At 42.1% G+C, this 21068-nt stretch overlaps 1 protein-coding gene across 5 annotated transcripts in view; it reads right to left on the reverse strand.

The window, feature by feature from the left end:
• Positions 1 to 12454, reverse strand: part of PCNX1 (pecanex 1) — a 91328-nt gene extending 78874 nt beyond the window's left edge. For all 5 annotated transcript variants that reach the window (XR_012831148.1, XM_075713163.1, XM_075713162.1 and 2 more), the window contains exons 1-2: positions 12302 to 12454; positions 4108 to 4316 (exon numbers count right to left, since the gene is read on the reverse strand). Coding sequence is in view for 4 of the 5 variants with exons in the window: in XM_075713163.1 (XP_075569278.1) it covers positions 4108 to 4316; positions 12302 to 12454 (362 nt within the window). In the remaining variant the exon portion in view is untranslated. The remainder of the gene's footprint in view (positions 1 to 4107; positions 4317 to 12301) is intronic.
• Positions 12455 to 21068: the final 8614 nt, after the last annotated feature.

Genomic DNA, 21068 nt, shown 5'->3' on the forward strand with positions numbered 1-21068 from the left:
GATACCTGTCTAGAAGTGAACCAGCTCTCAGCATAAGCAACAATACAACCCAACACCGCCACTCCACTCACAGCTGCTATATTCCGTGAGAGCACAGACAAAGTAATGCATTAACAAAAGCTAGTAACAAACAACAAGAAGTCTGCAGGAACAAATAGGAAGTACAGATTTCTAGGATTAATCATGGTATGCATAAGGATCTGGACTACAACAGCATGTAGAATCCTTTTTGAGCTGTTCTCTGCTAGCGGTGTGGCCATTCGTTTCTGCTATTAAGTTCTACAATCAGTTTCTTACAGTTTGCTGACTTCACAGCTTAGAGCAAGTGCTACACTTTTCAGTTTGCAAGCAAAAAAAAATGGAAGTGAAGTTACTATACGAATTGAGAAGACTCAGTAAATTATGTCCAGCTACCTCCAACAGAGATTGCTGTGGAAGAGGCATTCAGAGATTGCACAAAACAAATTAAAACTAGTATTTCTAATTATTAGTAACTGTCTTATCTAAAATTACTATCTGCAGCTATATTACATTAGTGTGTCAGAGACTAACCCAAAGTCTGAAGACACTGTAAGTCTACATGAATTCAGAAGTTTAAAACCTGACTTAGGCTGACTGACTAAAGAAATCTGATATTCAGACTAGAACTTCTAGAGAGAATTGGGAATGAGCAATTTTGATTTCAGGACAATGCAGAGGAAGAGATTTATTATTTTCTTTTGAACATCCTCTTCTGTCTTCAATTTCTAACTAAAACAGCAGGATAACTAGTCAGGAGGCTGCTCTCAAAACACAGAAGGACCGCAGCATGTACTGCAAATGCTAGGCCAGGACAGTTTCAAGTATTAAGAAAAGATTTCTTTAAAGCTTGAATCACTAGAGTCAAAAAGGCAAGACAACTCCAAGCTCAAGAACAGGTCAGCCAGCTACAGAAAACTGCAAGGAGAAGAAATAGCAACGGCAGGGCAAGAGTTGTAGAGATTACTTTTTTTTTTAGTTTCTCTTGCTCATACTTGCTTAAGTAGACTGTACATAACTTAAAGATGCAACAAATTAGGAAACTACATTCTCCAACTGCCAGTTTTATTTTGTAAGAGAAGTACATGTGAAATTCATGTAGTATCATGATTACAGCTCCCCCATGCTGATGGAGATCAGTGATAGCAGTGTCGCCAGGTTAATGCTTTGTGATACTTCGAACCATAGTAGTCATTGACAGAAAAAAAGAAGCCATATTCATATCCCCAGAAGCAAGACTGACTTAAGTTTTAAGGTATCTATGTGGGTCCACTGATACCCAACAAAGATTACGCTACGCTGTTCCTTCTACCTTTTACATGAGATTAGGAGCCTGTATCCCTTTTACTAGTGTTCATAAAACCTCACAGAAGCATTACTAACGCCACCCCGTTAAGTATGAAAGCAGTAACTGCACTAGAAGCTACAGAAGACAACAACTCACATTCCTATCTCTAAATTAAGACTAGCTTCTTTCAAAAATGTAATAAAGGTGAAATTCTCTAGTTAAAGAGGATGATGAAAAAATAAACAAGGCATTTCTTGGGGAACAGTAAGTTGGTCTTTGCTTAAGCATGCCAAAGTTTTATGAAGATTAAAAACCCTCAAAGTTCTATCCTATTCACAAACCAATGTGAACCGAAGATAAATGAGCAGTTCATGTAAACCTGCAAATGACAGCACATAATTTTTGTCAGATACCTGAAAACACCACTTTGCAGATGAAACATCTTCAGAAAGAACAGCAGTTCTTAGAAGCTAAACGAAATCCTGAACGTAACTTTTGAACAGAAACCAGATTATTGCTTAATCCTTCAAAAATACTAATATTCATATTTAAAGTGGTCCTGGGGGGGGGGGGGGGGTGGGGGGGTGGTGTGTGGGTGAAAACTCTAGGACGGCTTTGCACACTATATATATTTCGCATCACATGCTGTAGCCTAAGCTATTAAACTAGTATTCTGATTATGCAAATATTTAAGGTAGTATATCTGCTTAGATCTCCCCTATACCCACCTTACACTAGGGGAGCAGAGTTAAAAAAAAAAAAAAAGAAAAAAAGAAGAAAACCCTACATACACACTTTCTTCTGAGACAGTTTTTTTTATTAGTGTTCCAATTTAATTTACTAAGAAGGTGACAGCTCAATATTAAACACTCACTCTACATCCCCTCTACTGGTTTGAATGTTATCCGAGTTCTTGTAAGCTTCCAGGCAAAGATTAGTATATACTGTACATCCCACTTACCAAAAAGTAACTCCGTAATTTCTGCATTGACCTTGTTCCCAGTTCTAGTTAAGAGACCTGAAAGTGGGAACAAGGATCATATAAAAGTTAATGAAACTTTAGTTGGCAAGCAGGACACACAGCATCAAACTAACCTCTACTTCTCAGCTCACAAATGCCTATAATGTAGTAACTTGTCCCATGTCAACTGCTCCTTAGACAAAACAGAACTTCTGAAACATCCAGAAGTAATTCGCAATACTAGCAGAAAGAAGTCCCTTGCCAAGTCCTGGCTACTGTTTTGGAAGCAAAAACTACATGGCTTAGAAAAGAAAAAACATCTAAGGTTCACAAATGAAACATGCATTAGCAAGGCTGCATTGAAACAGAACAGACCACTAGTTTACTTTCATGAATTTTATTAAGCAGAATAAGCATTAATATACATTTAGGCAAGCATTCTGCCAAAATAGCTCAATACAGTTTTAGTATGGTATATGGTGATGTAAGTGGAATCACAATTAAAATCAGCAGGTTCAGTTACCAAACACAACATGGAAAAAGGGTCAGGTTATAAAAGATTGATTAACAAGAAGTTACTGTATATCAACTTTAAAGGAATCCAAGACACTGTTTTTCCTAACAATATGCTCCCTAAACTGAGAGCACATACAGAAGAACTTATGACCCATCTCATGAGAAGCTAACCCATACACACAATGAAGTCCTTTTACTTCTACGCTGAGCATTTTAAAGAGCATCACTTTAACACTTCCTTTCTTTAAGCATCCTGATAAACGGACCTAAGAGGGTTCTTTCAACTACATTTCTTTATAGCACATGTCTCCATATGAAAGCTTCAGTTTTGCGTTTTGGCGATTTTTGGTGGGGTTTCGGGGAGCGGGCGTTAAATAAAACACACACAGCCTTTTAAGAGTTAGAACAGCATACTAACTGGCTCGCCTTGAAAACTATTCATGGCTACTAGTACCAGAAACTCACTGACAAGAGAAAGGTCTTCTTTAAAAGCTAAGAATTCAAGGTTGATTTATTTCATGCAGTCTAACTCTTAAGATGGCCTCAATTATCTGGAGCCAGGCAGAGGCTTTGATAATAGAGCTCGTAACACATCCACAGTCTGATCAGACTGGTTAGGCTGGCCTTGTTGATGAGTCATCTTTTGCTCTTCTTTCAATAAATAACCTGGTCAGAGGAGGAAAACCTCTGTGTTTTTTGATGCTGGCAACAGCAAAGAATATCTGTGGAAAGGAATCACCTCCTATTGACAGCACGTCAGAATCATCATCTTCACTACTGAGCTGAGCCATTCCAGAATTTCCAAATTCACAGGACTGTTCTCCTGAAGTAAGATTATGACTGGAGTCAAGCATTGTATCCGACTTCTGCTTTTGCAAAACTTAGCAAATCGAAACCTGATCAGACATTCCTTTTAGCAATAAAAGATTTGGCATGTAGTATGTGGTCTTTGACAGCTAGGTTTTTAAAACTACATCTACTGCTGAAATAAGATTACTTGTACTGGTTGTGTTCATTAAGTATTTAGTGACCTAATCTGCACACATTTTCCATGCTATTGTTTTAGTGCTTCCAGCATTTTCAAAATTGTTCTGGAACTCCTTTGGGGGAGGAACCGGGAAATTAACACAAATCCATCATTTCAAAGCTAATACATAAGTAAGTCTGCTTTTAAAGACCAGACTTAAACAGTCTTTCAGAACTACAGAGGTCTGCATCTATATTCCTCAGTATTTATTTCAACCACCATTCAAGCTACACATCTGATGAAGACAGGACTGTTTATCATTTCAAGCAGTATACAAACATCATCAAGACACCTTACCTGGGCCCATTGCTGTCTTTTCTCTTGGCTGAAACATTGCTTTGTTCTGTTTTTGCACCTCTGTCCATATGCTCACTGGCATTCCTCTCCACAATTTCTCCCTCATCCAGTGCCCTGTGCAAACGGTAATTCACCATCTTCAAAACGATAAAGAGAGCTGCTATCACCGGGCAGTAGACAGCTACTATCATCATGGAAGAAGGAAGGGCCTTTCAAAAGAGAGTAAGAAAGAGTTAATGAACACAAGGTCATATGTCCGTAAGAATGCATAAAGCTATCTAGAGTTAACAGTTTCTTTCATACAGAAAATATTAATCATACTGAAAATGAAGGTTTAAACACACACCCCCTACAGTCAGACTTTGCGTGGAGATAGAAGTCTAGCAACATAGAAAAAAGGAACAGGTGGACTACAAGATACCAAAGCACCACAGCAGCACGCTAAGTAGACCTATCACTGGAGCTTGAGAACCAAATTCAACTCTTGTTCCAGGCTACTGGAACATAAGACCTAGACTTGGAAACCTAGAGCTAGCATGATTTTTTGTGCGACACCCACTATTTTGGATTAGTTGTTATGCATAAAAGAGATGGGAAGATTTTTAAGCAACTTGAAAACTAAACCAAACACAGGGTATGACCTTATTTCAGGGCTAGTACACAGCACCAAGTCCATTTTGGAAAAAATTATGTGAGTTTGACAGCATGGCGGATAGAAGAAAACCTGCTCAACTACTCAACATAGATGTTTTGACTTAGTTTGTCAGCTTCCGACAGCTACTCTTGCACGACAAGATACTGACCAGTCACCAAAGACAAACTTTTCCCTACCTGCATACAAAGAAAAAAGGCTGTTTACATTTGTGGCTCACACATTTGAGCCATAGTCCACAATAACGTGCAAGATTACACGCTGCAAAGATTATTTGTGCTAGGCCATTACATGCCCAAGGAATGGTAACCAATGCAGATATTCTGAAGAAGATTTTTCAGCTCTGTCAAAAGTGGCCAGAAGCCACATGAAAAACCTCAGTCCTGAATTCAACTTTTGAAATTCCACTCAGAGTTAAGACTTCTTATGCAACTTTTGCTGAGGCCTGTAAAACTTTTACAGATCAATCACTTCAGCAACAGATATTGATTAAGTGTGGCCTAACAGCTATTTAAAAGAAGCATTCAGAGTACTAGTTAAAGTTCAGATTTCACCCTTCTAATTCACCTTTTCTCATATTTATAGTTTTGCCATTTCCCTAGGCAGTCAGTAAACAAAATGATATTAACTGTTAGCCTTCATCCACCAAGAGTCTGTCTTCTGAAATATTTTGCTGCATCACTATTCTTTAGCCCACCGATGGTATAGTTTGATATAAAATTCTAACAGCCATAAATATATATATATATAGAGACACACAACAATCAGAATTAAACAGCATTTGTTACCTGGCATGAACACTAAATTTAGTAGATGAGAAGAACAAATAAACTGTCTTTTTAGACCTCCTAGCCTAAGGAGAATTCCAGATTGTTCCGTACACCTAGTCTCCCTCCCATACAGACTATTGCAAGAGAAGCATCTTTATGGTGATCAAAGCCCCATGCACATCTTGCAGAATCAGAAAGGAATCATGACTGCAGAATAAGACAGAGAGCCCTCTCTATTCTGCACATGAATCTAGTTTTAGTCATTTAAAAAGAGATCTAATCACAACATTAATATTTCTACATATTCAAGAGCTTATTAGTCCTGTAAGAACTGGCAGTGCTCATCACACCATTTAAGCCATGAGTTTAGCAAAAAACACTGTTTGAAGAGATCTCCAAATACAAAATATTGTACTAGTAAAGTGGATAAAAGAATAAACATTTCTAAATATTGTGTTGACTTCAGAACAAAACCAATCCTTAATCTGGCTGCTCACTTTCTGGCAGTAAGCAAAACCAAATAATCAATATAATTTCTAAAACCAAACTGGTATAAATAATTGAGTATGGAATCAATTAGGAGATAAGTTACTTATTAGGATTCTTTTCTTAAAGAGATGAAGTTTAACCTATCTTTTCCTCCAAACCAAGTTAACACCTAACATTACATTTGAAGTAGGACAGGCAAACTAAGCTGAGGTATGCTAACGTAGATTTTACTTGCTGAGCTGGACAAGACCCTAATGTATAGGGAGCTTCACTTACCAAGCACCACCTCAGGAGGAGAAAGAGGAAACAAAGCTATTTAAAACCAGCATCACTAAGCAACCAGGAGCCACAATGATGCTAATGGCATCCATACAACCCCTGAAGCAATGCTACAAGGGTTTCCTCAAGAAATGCAGTGCTTCTGCTCCCAAGAACTTCAGAGGCAGCTAGCTCCCTACATGCAAGGGTAAGCCCATTGATTTTGGCAAAATGTATGAGCTTCCTGTACCTGCTAAGGTGTCTGCTACCCAATCACAAGCACAATGTCAACTATCCTCTCCTTTACAAGTACCTAGTGTTCAGAAGCCATTACCAGAAGAGTCAGTTTAACACTAGATGACAAAAGCTAGAGTTAGTCTATAAAAGACATGCCTATACTTTTCTATCTGGAGAGCTCTTCAATTTGTCCCCTCCACTCTGTCAGCAGTGAGGTCACATAGTATATCCAGTTTATCTTGTGGAACGCAAAATCTACACATCCTGTTCTGCAAAGGAAAGCTTTGAGAACAAGTCAGGAAAAAAGCAAAACACCTCATGTAACTTTCAGCAAATCTAATAAAGGATTAAAGGGTGCTTTTTCCTCGCATCCTCTTTCCACAGGATTGCAGAAAGCTAAAAATAAGATAACTGACTACTTTTCATTCTTCGTCTTCATTAGCAGTTACTCCTCTCTGGATAGGGCATGTACTCTGGGAATAGAAGAAATTTTAGCATGCTCAGCATACTCTGCTGTCTGATCATACTTCATACTAAGTCTCATGCTGTGGTACAGCAGTGCTACCCATTGTACCAGCAACTCACCTGCGTTCCAGCCTCAACCTAACCTAAACCACTGGTGCCTTCTCTATTTTTTTTTGTCAAACTTAGAAGTATTCAACTTCCATTTGGGGTCTTCTCTCTGCAAGCCAAGGCAAGTTAAAGTGAGATTAGTATTTTAAACTGTGCTTGACATTTTACCGCATTTGAGGAGAGACAGGTCTCTCACCAACATAACCGAGCATCCTATACAATACCATCTTCAAGACTGGAATACAAATCTGAGTCCTACAAATTTGCAGCTAGATCTCATTTCAGTTCTTTTCACCAGTACTAAAGCATTTTTATTGGGCTCAACAGACTAAAAACCTCAGGTTAGAGCTTGTTAGCAGACACCAGCTGGCTACAAGTCTGTAGCTGCAATAGCATTTCAGGGAACATCCCGTTTTACTCACAACTCTAGTCACTTCCATTAGCACCAAAAGAAAACATACACTGAACAGCAGCAGTCACAACCGAAGCTCTGGTAGGAGAGAAGAGCTAGACATGACCATACAAAAACTGCCTGCTTTAATTACATTCTGTTGAAAACTTCAGTCATCTAATGGCTGAACAAACCCAATCATTATACGAAACTCCTAGCTGAAAGTATTTCCCTAAATCTTAAAGGGAAGTTAAGTAGTACTCTTGATGGAGGGGGAGGGGAAGGACACTGATTTTCTACCACCTTTCCCCTCAGGAGTTACTTTCCAAATTTAAGCCTTTCAAGACAACTTATGAAACCCATACTATACATGTAGACAAAGGTAAAATGCAGGAATGCACAGCTGAGGAGAGGGATTGTCCCTTCTGGAAGCTGCTGGCTGTTAGGTCAGCTCAGTTGTATCACAACACACTTTTTGTGAAAGAGTGGACAGAAAAAGCTTTAAGAACTCCTAGATTCCAGTGGTCAACCTAAAACAGAAAATAAACCTCAGATCACTAGTTACAGGACTAAAATATTCCCATTTGAACTACAAAGGTCACTGTATCTTGATTCAACATTTCAAATACGTAAGTGCCAGGAACCAGAGGGAATTTCATTGATCACAGGTAGTGCTGCATGCTTAGGAAGAAACAAAGACTATATATGGGTCTAATCAAATCTAGCTTTAGCTAGACACTACAGATGCAGTGAAGTTTCCACATTCTTTTCAAAAAGAGATGTGTAGGTGTTACCTGTTGAGAACATTCATCGGAAAGTCTCCCAACCCAAATCAGATTCCAAGTCCTTACGTAAAAGTGATATCAATCAAACATTCACTAAGCAGTAACAGTTGTCTTGTAAAATGCTTTCAAGTTCCAGCATTTTGAGGCCGGTATTTCACAGAAACATTCATACGGGGAAGATGACATATCAAGAAACAGCAGATGTAGTTTTGTAACCTTTTTTTATGAACAGCCAAAGCCCTGAAGAACCGCTCTTCAGGAAGCACATTCAGTTACAAGTTACCTAGTTTTTGACCAAAACCTCAAAGTATACAAATGAAACTTGAGTAGCCAAGAAACTAGATGTATCTCACATTGTTCTAGGCCACCAGGGATTCTCATCATACAACCAACTTCAAGTACTTAAACTCTTAGTTTAAGAAACACCACCTGCTTCAGAGACTTCACTGGAAAAAGACTTTCACATGAAGCTACATTTATATGACCTACTTCTATAAATACATACACAAGTCAGGAAATCAAGTGCCTATTAAGTGAACTGTTGTCTAAATGAGCTGGACTGTGACAGACAAGTTCTGTAGGTACATACGAGCCCATCACCCCAAGCAAGGTACAGTCCTGGCTCCTCTTCAGTCACTGGCAAAGTTCCCCGAGTGCTGGAGCCAAGACTTCACCCCTCCTGCGCACGTGGTGGGGCTGAAACAGCATTCCGGCTAGGGGAAGTGCTTTGGCAGCCTCCTCTCTTCCCCTCCCCCTTGCAACACTGATGCATAACATAGGCCTCTGCATTTAAGGTATTTTTTCCAACTCTACCACTATATTTTACAACCTAGTTGTATAGCTTCCCCACATTGTAGCATATTTTCTTCTCCCAACTTGAGTTTTGGATTAGAGTAAAAACAGGGATCAGCTCTCACGACAGATATGCAGATCAACAAGCACAGTTGAGTCTGTTACTGAATACAAATATCCAAACAGGATAGCTTTAACTAGTCTAGAAAGCGGTATTTTTGTATCAATGCTGCCAAGCCACAGATCCAAGAGTACAGACTCAAGCAGAGAATTCTCTTCCTCTACACGCCAGTTCCTTCATTACCTACACTTTTCTTTTTGCCACACTTCTGACAAGGACAGGGTAAGTGTATAAATACACATGAGAATAAGAAAAGTGTCAGATCTGTAATACAGATAGATTTACATATACATCTGTCTCTTCTGCTTCACACAGGGTACAGACCTCACTTTCATGTGCTTTAAGCTCAGAATGCAGATGAGGGACCAAGGAAGGAAGGCTAGCTAAATTCTACTGCTAATTTCTTCAGTTGGTTTGCACTGTGCGTTAAACTCATCAACCCTAACAGCACGGGCATACAAGTGCCAAGAAACACACAGATTTATAGTATTACTTGCTGACCACAACCACTACCAGATTCCACTACCAGATTCCATTCTGAAAATACAGGATCAATAGAAGGAATGCACAGACAAAAGATTAGCAACATTGGGTGCAATAAACCCAAGTCTTTAAGCAGTAAGTGCATCTAATTACCATATCCAAAAGAGATTAAGCATTCCATTCCTGTTGGGGGTTAACTAATGTTTGAAAAAAGTTATTAGCTTACTGTAAAATGCATTCAGCCTTGAGAGCCAGCTACAAGTGAACTTCTTAAGGGATCTTTTTGCCTTTGCTGCTACAAAACAACTTAGGAATAACTATAGTTATTGCTGCCCCAATGCATCAAAGCAACACTATGATCTTGGAATTCTGTACGCAAGGAAGTTTTATAAGTAATATAAAACCTGCCAGCATTCTAAGTCTTTCTATATACCTTGTTTTTTAAACACACAGGGTTGTCTGCCAGCAACAAGTCATTTGAAGCTAGCTTAGAAACTCCCTCCTACACACCAGTGAGCCATGCTCAGAATTCAGATTACCATTACCTAAGACTTTTTAAGCGAGTTCTGCTTATTTATGTATGTCCTACAGCAATGCAACATTTACTGCTTTTTATTCGGAAAAGGAGCTTAAGAGATGCTAAAGAGCTAAGATGACCATCACTGCTCTGCCTGTTTAGTTTATGTCTAGACAACACTTAAACTGCAGAGGGTGGAAAGAGGGAAAACAGCCAAATATGATTCAATCTGCTTTAACTTGTGACTAATCTCCCTACTTATTCTCAGGGAAGTTGGCACTTGTTGTTGCATCTTTAACTTGTCCAGCGCTATGAAGCAAGAGAATTTCTCTGACCTTGACAAAACCCGAAGCAGCTTGCTTTTGCCCATCTTTTCCCTTTGCACAGGAAAAGAAAAAAAAAAGTTTAAGCAATACTGAAGTTTACCCCATAGTATGGGCAACTGAAGCTTAACTGCTGCTTTAATAGCAGCAGGAAACTCAAATGCTGGTCCAAATTTATCAGTCATCAAAAGACCTGTACAGATCAACCCCCCTTCAAAAGTCTCCTGCGCATGCAGGATATAGCTCACCACACCTTTATGAACAGCTGTCTCAGCAAGGCAGTACTAATTAAATAGATTATTCTGTCAAAGCAGAAGAGCAGTACTTTTTTTTTTAAAAAGAAAAAAAGAAGGAAAAAAAAAAGCTACATTTGAGACCACAATGACTCTCCTTCTCCTGTATTCAGCGGAACTCTGAATAGATACAGATTCACAGTTTTTATAGAGAGGATCCGCTTAGTTACAAGTTTTATCTAGCTATTGTCACATTAACTTTGGTTTTAAAAGCAGTTTGTCTCAGCCTGCGGTTTCCTTGCCAGCAGTCTAAAGTTTTCAAACAAAAAGCCTTGGAGCTACCTTTTCCAAGACACAGTAATATGAATTAAAAATTAACTGTACAGGGCTGTAACCTCCTCTTCCACATCAGTTATTTCTTAGTATGAAGTGTCTCATACTGCAATCTTACAAATTGCTTTTTTAACAAAGCAAATGCCTGACCCCAGAGCTTTCAATCTCTGCAACTGCACTCACGTAAAGCTTTTCCTCCAAGGTTTCATTCACTAACTCACATTTTTTCACAAGGCAGTTTCTATTTTAACTTGTTGCAGCATCTGGACCTGGCAGCCTTGCAAATTACATTCTACCTCATACACTCAAAACTAGTCACAACACACCTAGTATGATCACACTTTTCTACTGAGAATTCTGAAGTGAAATATTAGCATTTCATCAGTTACACACCACTTACACAGAAAGAAAAGCACTGGCCAACAGGAAGTTGCCCCCTTCTCTCATAACTGATCATACCTCTCCTATATTTGTTTCCAAGTCCAAATGTCAAGAAAGTTCCTAGGTTTAAAGGTTAGTATTTTAACAGGTTTGATTGACGTGTCAGATACAAAGATACCTTCAACAGGAATTATCCCAAACCAAGTACACTAATGTCTGGACAAAAGAAAAAAAGCCAAAGTAACTTCCTGTCCAGATAACAGTCCAGATAACGCTGCCAGCCAGCACACGGTACACTACACTATGGCCAAATAAAATTCTAGGTTACGGACTCTGAAGCACATCCCTCCCCCGGTCTCAAAAGTCAGAAGAGAAAGCGATAGAGCTGCCAGCCAGAAACAGTGGCCAGATGCGACCGCTTCTATAGGAATTGTGCTTCCTCCTGGACTACCACTAGATCCGCAGTGGAAGCTAGTAGTTATGCCCAATTTTGACGGAAAGCAAAGAGAAAAACGACGGCGAAGCGCCAGCGGCTGAAGCCCTGCCGCGCCCCGCTGGCACCCACCCACACCTTCCCGGCAGCAGGTCCGCGCTTCCGAAACGGCGCGGCCTCCGGCGTATTCCGGGCCGCCTCGACGGCGGCCGCGGGCCCCGGGGCGGCCCTTCCCGGGGCGGCCCTTCCTTCCCGGGGCCGCCCGGCAGCGGCGGCGCGGCGGGCAGGGGGCGCGCGTGCGACGGCCCCGGCCCCGCGGCCCTTCCCGCCCCCGCCCCGGGCCTCGCCGCCGCCGCCGCCGAGGCGGGCGGCCCTCCCCGCAAGGCCCAGGCCGGCGCCGCTCCGCCAGCGGCCCGCGCTCACCATGTAGAGGGTGAAGGGGAAGCCGAGCAAGAAGAGCCACAGGTAGAGGTGCAGCGCGTTGACCCCAGCGCCCTGGTGCGGGTCCTGGTACCAGCCGCCGCTCAGCGCCGCCCACACGCCCTGGCGCAGGATCTGCAGCACCTGGGAGCCCATGGCGGCCCCGCTCCGCCGAGCCGGCCCCGCTCTATCCGCCCTGCGAGCCCGGGCAGAGCCGCGCGCCGCCCGCGCTCCGCGACAGCCCGCACGGCCGCAACCGCCGCCGCCGCCTCCCCAGCAACGCCGCCGCCATCTTATGTCCGGGCCCCGGGCCGGCCGCCCGCCCCCGCGCCGCCGACAGACCGGCAGCCCTTGCGGCAGGGGACGCCCGCCCCGCGCTCTGTCGCCGGGGCGGGACAACGCTGCGGGGGGGGGGGGGGGGGGGGGGGGGGGCGGGGGGCCCCGCGACTGCGCCTGCGCGCGGCCTCCCGCCTGCCCCCGCCTCCGCCGAGGCGGGCGGCGCCGCCATCAGCGCCCCCTGGCGGCGCGGAGGAGGGGGGGGCGGGCCCGGCCCGCATGCCCGTCCGGGCCCCGAACCCTACCTGTGAGGCGGCGGAGGGCCGGGGTCAGCCCGGGAAGCGGGCGGGACGTGTCCCCCGGTCGCCGAGGCGGGCTCATGCCTGCGGCCTACTCAGGGTGGCTCTCGGGGCTGATGCCCTGTCAGGATACTCCTGGAAAATGGAGGCACACGCAGCCCTCGCAAAGGCCTTTCCCGTCCCCTGTGTCCAGGCCTTACTCGGTGTCCTCTTCTCGTGGCAGGGCAGGAGGACATTGTCCTATCCTACACTTTAATTCTTCAAAGCAAGGTAACAACCCTGCCGTTTTTGGCATGACTTTTACCAAAACCCTTGCGTGCCTGTGCCTACCACAGGGTTTGTTTTATCGTTGCTTTCAACTCATGCACAGCCAGAATCACTTGGATTTGTAACAGAAAGGAGACCACGACACAGCCGGCCACGGGTACACCACGAGTCTCACAGATTGAAGCCTCAACTTCCACATTCACCTCTTTTTACAGAAGGTCACCCGTTCTCATCATTTCCAGCTTTTCAAGCTTTCCCCTTAGACAAGCACATCCCAAAAGCCACACACCAGGCAGGGACAGATGAGGGATGGCGTTCTGAGAGTGCTGTCAAGCAGGGGAAAGCAGAGGTCTCTTCCTTCAAACCCTATGGCTGAGTAACACTGAAGACCCCTCATTAAATTACCTGACACTCCAGTCATATTCGGGGAAAAAGTAGCTTTGAGGGCGCGCTGTGATACTGTCACCGTGGTGGCAGAAGGATCCCACAGAGGTTCTGTCCTGAAACCAAGTTACTGCCCCACTCCCACAGATACGAGATGGGGGAACAGCACCTTCTGGGTCTCTGCTGCGGAGGAATTGCAGGAATGAAATAACCAGAGCCCTCAGTCATGACTCACGATGAGCATGCATTTGGGCTGGTGTTTTTGAGAGGCTGCGTTAATGCCACAGTCTCCACAGTGTTTTTCTCCCTGACAGCGAACCAATGGCAGCATTTGGCTATTCTTGGAAAACCAGAAGACAGAAGTGACTGACTCAAAGCAGATGTAGATGATCTATTTTTTGTTTCCCCAGTGGGAAAGTTGGGAGCAGGGATGGACACAAACCCCCAGCCATGATGGCTCGCTCTCCCCTCAGTATAAACAAATAAACCATTTTTAACTTTATTGTTTCAGATCTGCTAGCATTCTTATATTTGAAAGTGCCCTATTTTGCAAAGGAGCTCCCCCCCCCACCCCGGTCAAACAGGACTGAGATATGAAAGCAAAAAAGGATGCAAAAAAGGGGGGGGAACACACCAGAGAAAACCTGCAGAGGATTATCATGGATGAGGAGAGGGAATTCACTTTATCCTTTTGGGATAAAGCCAAGTATGACAAGCCTCACCAGTTACAGTAGGCTCAGAAAAAAAAGAAATCCAGAACTATGAAGCCTGTTTCAACTACCTTTGCCAAAATACCATTAAAAACTAAAATTACAAATACAGCTGTTGAAAGATGACGCTTTTAAGATGCTTTATCCATAAATATACTATGATACTGTAACGATCAGGATTACGCAGCATTAATTCTTCCAGCAGCTGTTTTATGAATGTTACATAAAAGCTGTTCACCTTCTCCACAAAAAGGAGGAAAGAGGGATAACATTCATTAATAACATGTCTGAAGGCTGCAGTAAATGCTTTAAAAACCTTTATGCCTCTGTTTAGGAGCCATTAATTACATCTCGACAGATTAGCCTCAGCCTCATAGTAATGATTCATGTTAAACAGTGCCCCTGTGTGAGAGGCTGGATGCTGTGGAAGCTTATGGCTGCTTCCCCAGACCTGCTACTAGAAGTCATTGGACCAGCCCATGGAGTGATAGAAGCTTGGCGGGGGTTAAAGCCAAAAAAAAAAAAAAAAAAACACCACCACCACCAAAAAAACCACAAAACACACCATCAAACACAGGAAACAAAGCATGAATATTACAGGCTCAACCTTGATCGAAAACAGCATGACCTAGTTTAGCACACATAGCCCTGTTCAAGAGCACTTCATTGTTGGATGATCTAGTCTGCATCCAGTAAAATAAGCAAGAGAATATCATGTGCTTTAGAGGACAATTAAATTTCATTGTTTAGCTATTTAAATGCAGACAGAGTGAAAACATTAGGACACAAGATGGGGAAATAATAATATTGGAATCCATCCATGCCCAAAGATAAAACTGCTAACAAGCCCAGTTGCAGGCATTATTAACAAAGTACGAAAAAAAAAATCATTATTAGCTTTTAAGGGAAACAAACAAACAATCCACATCTGTATAGAATGTAACAGCAGCAGACTCAATCTATGCATTGAACCTCTGCAATCTAACAAATAACTAGCTTAGCTTCTGCACTGTATCCTCAGAGTACTTCTTTAGGATGGGTATTACTCTGTACAGGAAAAGAGTGCGCTCTAGGAAAGATAGAGCACAACATCAGTGAAGAGCAAACAATTTATTAGATAAAATATTTAAGAGAGGAGGCATTAAATCAAATGATTGGAGACCAAACTATTTTTCTCCAGCATTTCTCTTGTGACTTAGTATGCCAAGACTAAGGCAAAGAAGTAGTTTGCCACGTAAGCCAACATTACACAGGAGGAGACCAACTCAAAACTGCAACTGTTATTTTGGCCAGAGAATACTTCAATTCCATTTTTCCTCATGTTCTTTATATATGTATACAGTCAAGCACCCTCCTTACAGCTGCAGGCTATTGGGGAAACTTCTGTAGCAAATTAATATTATGGACTCTCTTAGGTATGCCACCATATTAAAGATATGGCTGTTTTGTCTTAGACTTGGCCAAGGAATGATGATATTGTAATCATATACAGACATATTTTTGTTTACTTCATGCCACACTCCAGCAGATTGAAAGGGCATTTGCAAAATCAGAGCAATGCTATATGTGGTACACAGTAGAATGTAGGTTATACCAAATACTCAGATGGATAAACTAATCACAATTTCTTGACCAGCCTTATGAGCACACTTTTTCTAATGCGTGATATTACCAGAACAGGAAGTTAAACAAAACACTGAAGCCTACCACAAGAATGCTTCATGTTGCCATTTCTAAGAATAATATTGCAGCATGCTTTGAACTGTTAGCAGTACTTTAGTCTCTCTTGTCTTCTCATTCAAGGGAATGAAGTTCTACGCTTTCCTTCCAGACATCTTTTGTGGGATACCCCAAATTACCATTTTTAAATTAGTTATCAAGAGAATTCCTAAGTTTTACAAGAACATAACTTAGATAATTAGGACAAGAGGTGAAACAGAGAGTTAAAAAGACTATTTTGCCTAAATTGGGTGAAATTTATTATGTCCAGAAACAAGTTTATGATTGGTACTTCCCTGTAATTTTTCATTACAGTAATCACAGTGTAATACCAAGCTGTAAGTAGCCCATCAAACAATCAGCAGAAAATAAGAAAATCACTGATTTACTCACTTTACAATTATGAGCTTTAGCACATCTCTCTCCATGCTGGATACAGCATTTGTTTTCAGACGAAGATTGACAAACCAGCCTTTAGTGGCTCACTACCAACTTCTATTTACTTCTTCCTATTGATTCCTTGTCTCAGGATCTATAGTTAGACAGCAGCATTTCAACCCCGATTTTTGGACCCTGCTGACACATACTACTTACTGTGGATTGGATACAGTATCTAAAGCAGCAACTTTGGCTCCAAAAAGACAGACAAGACAAAAGTCAGCTTTTCATATAATTGATCAGCCTAGGAGAGAAGCACACTCACCTTTTGATTTCCTGAAGAAGCAATAGTTAAAATATATACTTGCTACTTGGGCATTAAGAGTCTTTGTATAATTTTAAGTCTTGACTTTTTTTCTGCCATCTCCCTGTAATTGCAACCTGGTTAAAGGGTCCATCTGAATTCAGAACATTGTCATAAATGGTGATAAATGTGTTTTATTCTCTCATTACCTCATATGAGAATTAAGAAGTAGGCTTATTTCTGAGGGTGATAGAAAGCAGGAAGTCATTCTACAATAATTGTTAGCCTATTTTCACTGTGAGATAGCTAATTTTCCTATAAAACCTGTCAGGAGGTTGTTCTAGATTTGCTTTTAATTACAGTAGAGTGTTTTCTGACAACTGCAGGACTCTATTGAACACGTTGCCATCGCATTAGCATCTGATGGCAGCTTATCTGCTATTTGCACAGTTTTTAAACAAACTTCTAAACAAGAGCCAGATCCTTTCACAAGACCACACTCCCTTTCTAGCAGGGAAGTCACACCATATTCAGCCTTGCACACTAAGAGATTGCTATGAAACTTAGTCTTGTATATTACCCTACTCCCAACTGGAATACAGCCTTTAGAGACAGTGAGAACAATAAGCCTATTCCCTAGTGTTTCAGTACAGACCAGGCACAGATTTACCAGCAGAAAGGTTACCTGGCAGGAGACCTCCTCTCCCTGCTGTGCTAGCAGGTTCACTGCTCACAGCACACAATGCAGCCCCAGCTGTGTACCAAGATACAGCCTGCACCCACCTTTGTCACCACCATGGCACCACACGTACTCCCAGATCCACCTGCCCTTTCGGGATACACCCAACCCAGCAGCTCGTGGGGCAGGCCAAACCATTCCCTCTCTCTCAGCGTGGGAGAACATAGTTCTTGCCCTCACAAATCAAGAAAGGGGAAGAAAGGTTGGGGTTTTTTTGTTCATTTTTTTCAACTATCCCTGTGACTAAAATAGCTCTCCGTAGTACTTCACAGTGCTACTTAGGCAGAGATCAATTCACTGGGTGGAGGATGCTAATTACTGATCTGCAAACAGCTGAACCATGGAGCTCACAGCCCCATTAATCCTGCCTTTGCAGTTTGTCTCAGCTGCGTGCTGCACGTTTTGAGTATGTAAGCTCTTTTCATATGCTCTCTGAGCCCTGTGGTTTTCTCAAGACAAAATAAGCAGACCAAAGCAAGATTGTCCCTGAAGAAGAGCTCTTACATAAGTTTCTTATTATCAGGGAGTGCTGAAAGGGGAAAACTGTTTAAAATAGATCCATGCAGACAAAGAAGTCCCATGACAGCTAAGAAAAAAAAATTCTTACTAACTTGTTGATAGCAACCTTCTGTAAGTTGCCACTAGAACAACAGCATCTTCAACTCCACTCCTTTTCGTTGTTGTCTAGAAATTGTCTCTATAGAAATTGTCTCTATACAGCTTTCTGCTCTACATTTTTAGCAGCTATATGGCCCCCAGCCTCACTATCCTAACCTCTTGCAGCTGCTTCAGCATGGCTGAAAAATCAAGTGGAATGGCTTAATGCTCCCATTGCTAGAGACAGAGTGCAGTTTTAAGATGAACTTTCATCCTAAAGATGATTTTGGTAGTGTTTCTTGCAAGAAAATTGCGATGGCATCATCCACTTTCACAGTACAGGACCTAATTGTGTGAACATGTCCATACAGAAATCACACAGAGAAGCGTCATCAGTGTCCCAGTGACCACAAGGCCTCTCTGAAAAAGAGGAATTTGTTACCATTGCTGGTACAAGAGTTGCCTAAAAACACCATGGAGATGAAACATAATAAACAAGGCTAAAATTAGAATATCCCAACACCGAGCTGACAGTATTTTAGAAGCATTTATACCACATTCGTTAAAGTACAGCACAGTGGTGCCTCACTGTGAGAAATTTCTACCAAACAATGATTCATGATGCCACTGGGATACATTCCTATTTAAGATCTTTGTTCACAGTGAAAACTGTCTGTCTGAAGTACAAAGCTCCTATAGCATGCGAATGAGTCCCCAAGACAATCTTCTCCATTTTAAAGGATTTCCTCTTCTTATGGCTCTTTTTAGCCATTTTTCTAAGAAAGTAAAGCCTTTTAAGGAGGTCAGTCCCTGTCTAGGGTTTCAGTTTCAAGTACATTGCCAGAGGCAGAATTTAAAAAACATTAAATGCCTCCCAATTTCAGGGTAATGAAAAGAGGCCTACATTAGGAGCCCCAAAGGGGAAATGTCATCAGAATCTGGAGAATAGTCTTAACCCAGCTGGCTTATCAACAGGCATGTAATTTCATATTATCTACAGTATGGACCATGTCTTGCACAGTTAGCAGGCCAAAAATGTATAGACAGGGAACATGGGTCAAGAAGATTATTGCAGGGGACTATGGAGGAAGCTATGACATTGTGGTGAGGGCCTGGGAAGAAGCTGCGAGTAATGTGCATATGCAGGGACTGTGGAAATCTGTGGAATAACTAGTGGCATGTTGCAGGGGATATAAGTTATAATTTCATGTGATTGGATTTGATATGAGTACAAGGGTCCACTTGGGCAGATTAGTTGAGAGGCCCTGCAGGGCTTGGCATTTTCCCTAGATCCTTCCTGGATTTCAGCTTCATTCTGAATAAACAGAAGACTAACTTTATATTTCTGTCTGATTTCAACTCCTTTGCTAACTGCGTATGTAAGATTCCTCGCTGAATACAGCCTTGTCTGAAGTGGAATATGGCAGTGACTGTGTGCTTTAGTAGGAGGTGTGAAGAATAACTTTGACATTCAAGACTATTGGAAACAGTATGTAATTCATTGCCTTGAGATGGAATGTGGCCATGGTTAACAACCTGAATTTGAGAAAAGAACTGCAGAATCTCAGATTTAAATGCCTTTTGGAAGGTAGCATCTCTAGTCATGGGCTGCTTCAGCACCAATATAGGTCGGTCGCAGCAGAAGCAGTGCTATATTTTAAACAACCAAGGTTTAAATTCCCAGAGATGTTGTATGATTTACAATGGCAAGAAACCTCAGCTGCCTCAGATCTGTCCCTTCTTCTTTCTGATCTCTGGAGGTCTCACAGATAAATATTGAGCAGGTCAGACCCGCTTAGTGCAGAAGATCTGATGAAATCTTGCCCCGAGGTGTTGTGACTACTATTTTTGTATTTGCTTGAATTGGCAGTGCCTGAAGGTACAGTTGACAGATTTCAGAATGTGAAAATGATTAATCTGGGGGGAGTGCCCTGAAACACTGCCACTTTATGGCAGATCTAAAGTAACTTGGATTCCAGCAAGCCTTTAAAGAGTTATTTAAAAAGAAAACCCGTATGAGCTACCCAGTGAGTAACATTCCAGGAATCACAGAGGCACAGACCCAAGCTGTCCCAGACAATCTTTCCTTTTTCTCTATGCCATGTTTTCCCTAAGCACTAGCTTAAGGAAGCTATCACCCTACAGCCGTACCACTGCATGAACCAAATGAAATCAGGCATAAGTACAGCAGAATGAGGGAAGCCTGAAGGAGGTGTGATGAGAGCTTTATTAGAGAGGACATATGGCTTTTAAAGAAAGGGTCTTTGGCAGCCAGCTGGAGGTGGCATAATTATTCATCAGGAAAACAACAGCAGCTACAAAGATCTTCTTCCTCCCCTGCTGGCTGAATAGATTTGTTGCAGCCATTCAATGGGCAACTGGTTTTAACCTACCCTCCATAAACAGTGTTTCATGTTAAGCTGATCTAGGAGGAAGCTCTTACTGTAAAAGATATCGATTGCTATCCAGAAAGACACACACACATTCAACTCAGCCTCTCCTTGCAGCCCCTACTTTCAGCCAGCTCTTTGCTGGAATCCAGTAAGACAGTCCCTGCGAACACAGAGCATGCATATGCATGTATATAGACCCATGTGTTCATGTACATATATAGATACAGCACAGGGTCTGAAATAGCGTAAGTTTTCATGCAAATATTCTTTCAACTGCATTAGCTGATAGTCTTCAGTCTGTTTTTACACCACATTGCGTTTCACTTTTTACATTTATCCTCGTATCCATGAAGTCTGTCGTCAGAATTCTTTGCCCTCATCCGTACAGGTAAGGCCTGATGATCCTCATCAACAGCAGCAGCACAGTGGCACCATATTGAGTAGGGAACTATGCACAGCCAAGAAAAGTGGACTTAAAAATAGATTCACTTTTTGCAACTCCATGTTATCTGTTAAGTGGCACTTATACTTATGCATGTGTTGGATATAGTTATTTTATCTGTGGATGAAAGCAAGTTGCAAAGAAGGTATCCTTAATTCCTTTGTACAGGTGTTAAAACTGTTGCAAATTGAGTGATTTACTCTGGTTCACGACGTAAACCATTGACAAAGCCAGCACCCAGATCTCCCAGGTCCTGATGCGT

This window comes from Pelecanus crispus, chromosome 6 (assembly GCF_030463565.1).
Source record: "Pelecanus crispus isolate bPelCri1 chromosome 6, bPelCri1.pri, whole genome shotgun sequence".
Lineage (NCBI taxonomy): Eukaryota > Metazoa > Chordata > Aves > Pelecaniformes > Pelecanidae > Pelecanus > Pelecanus crispus.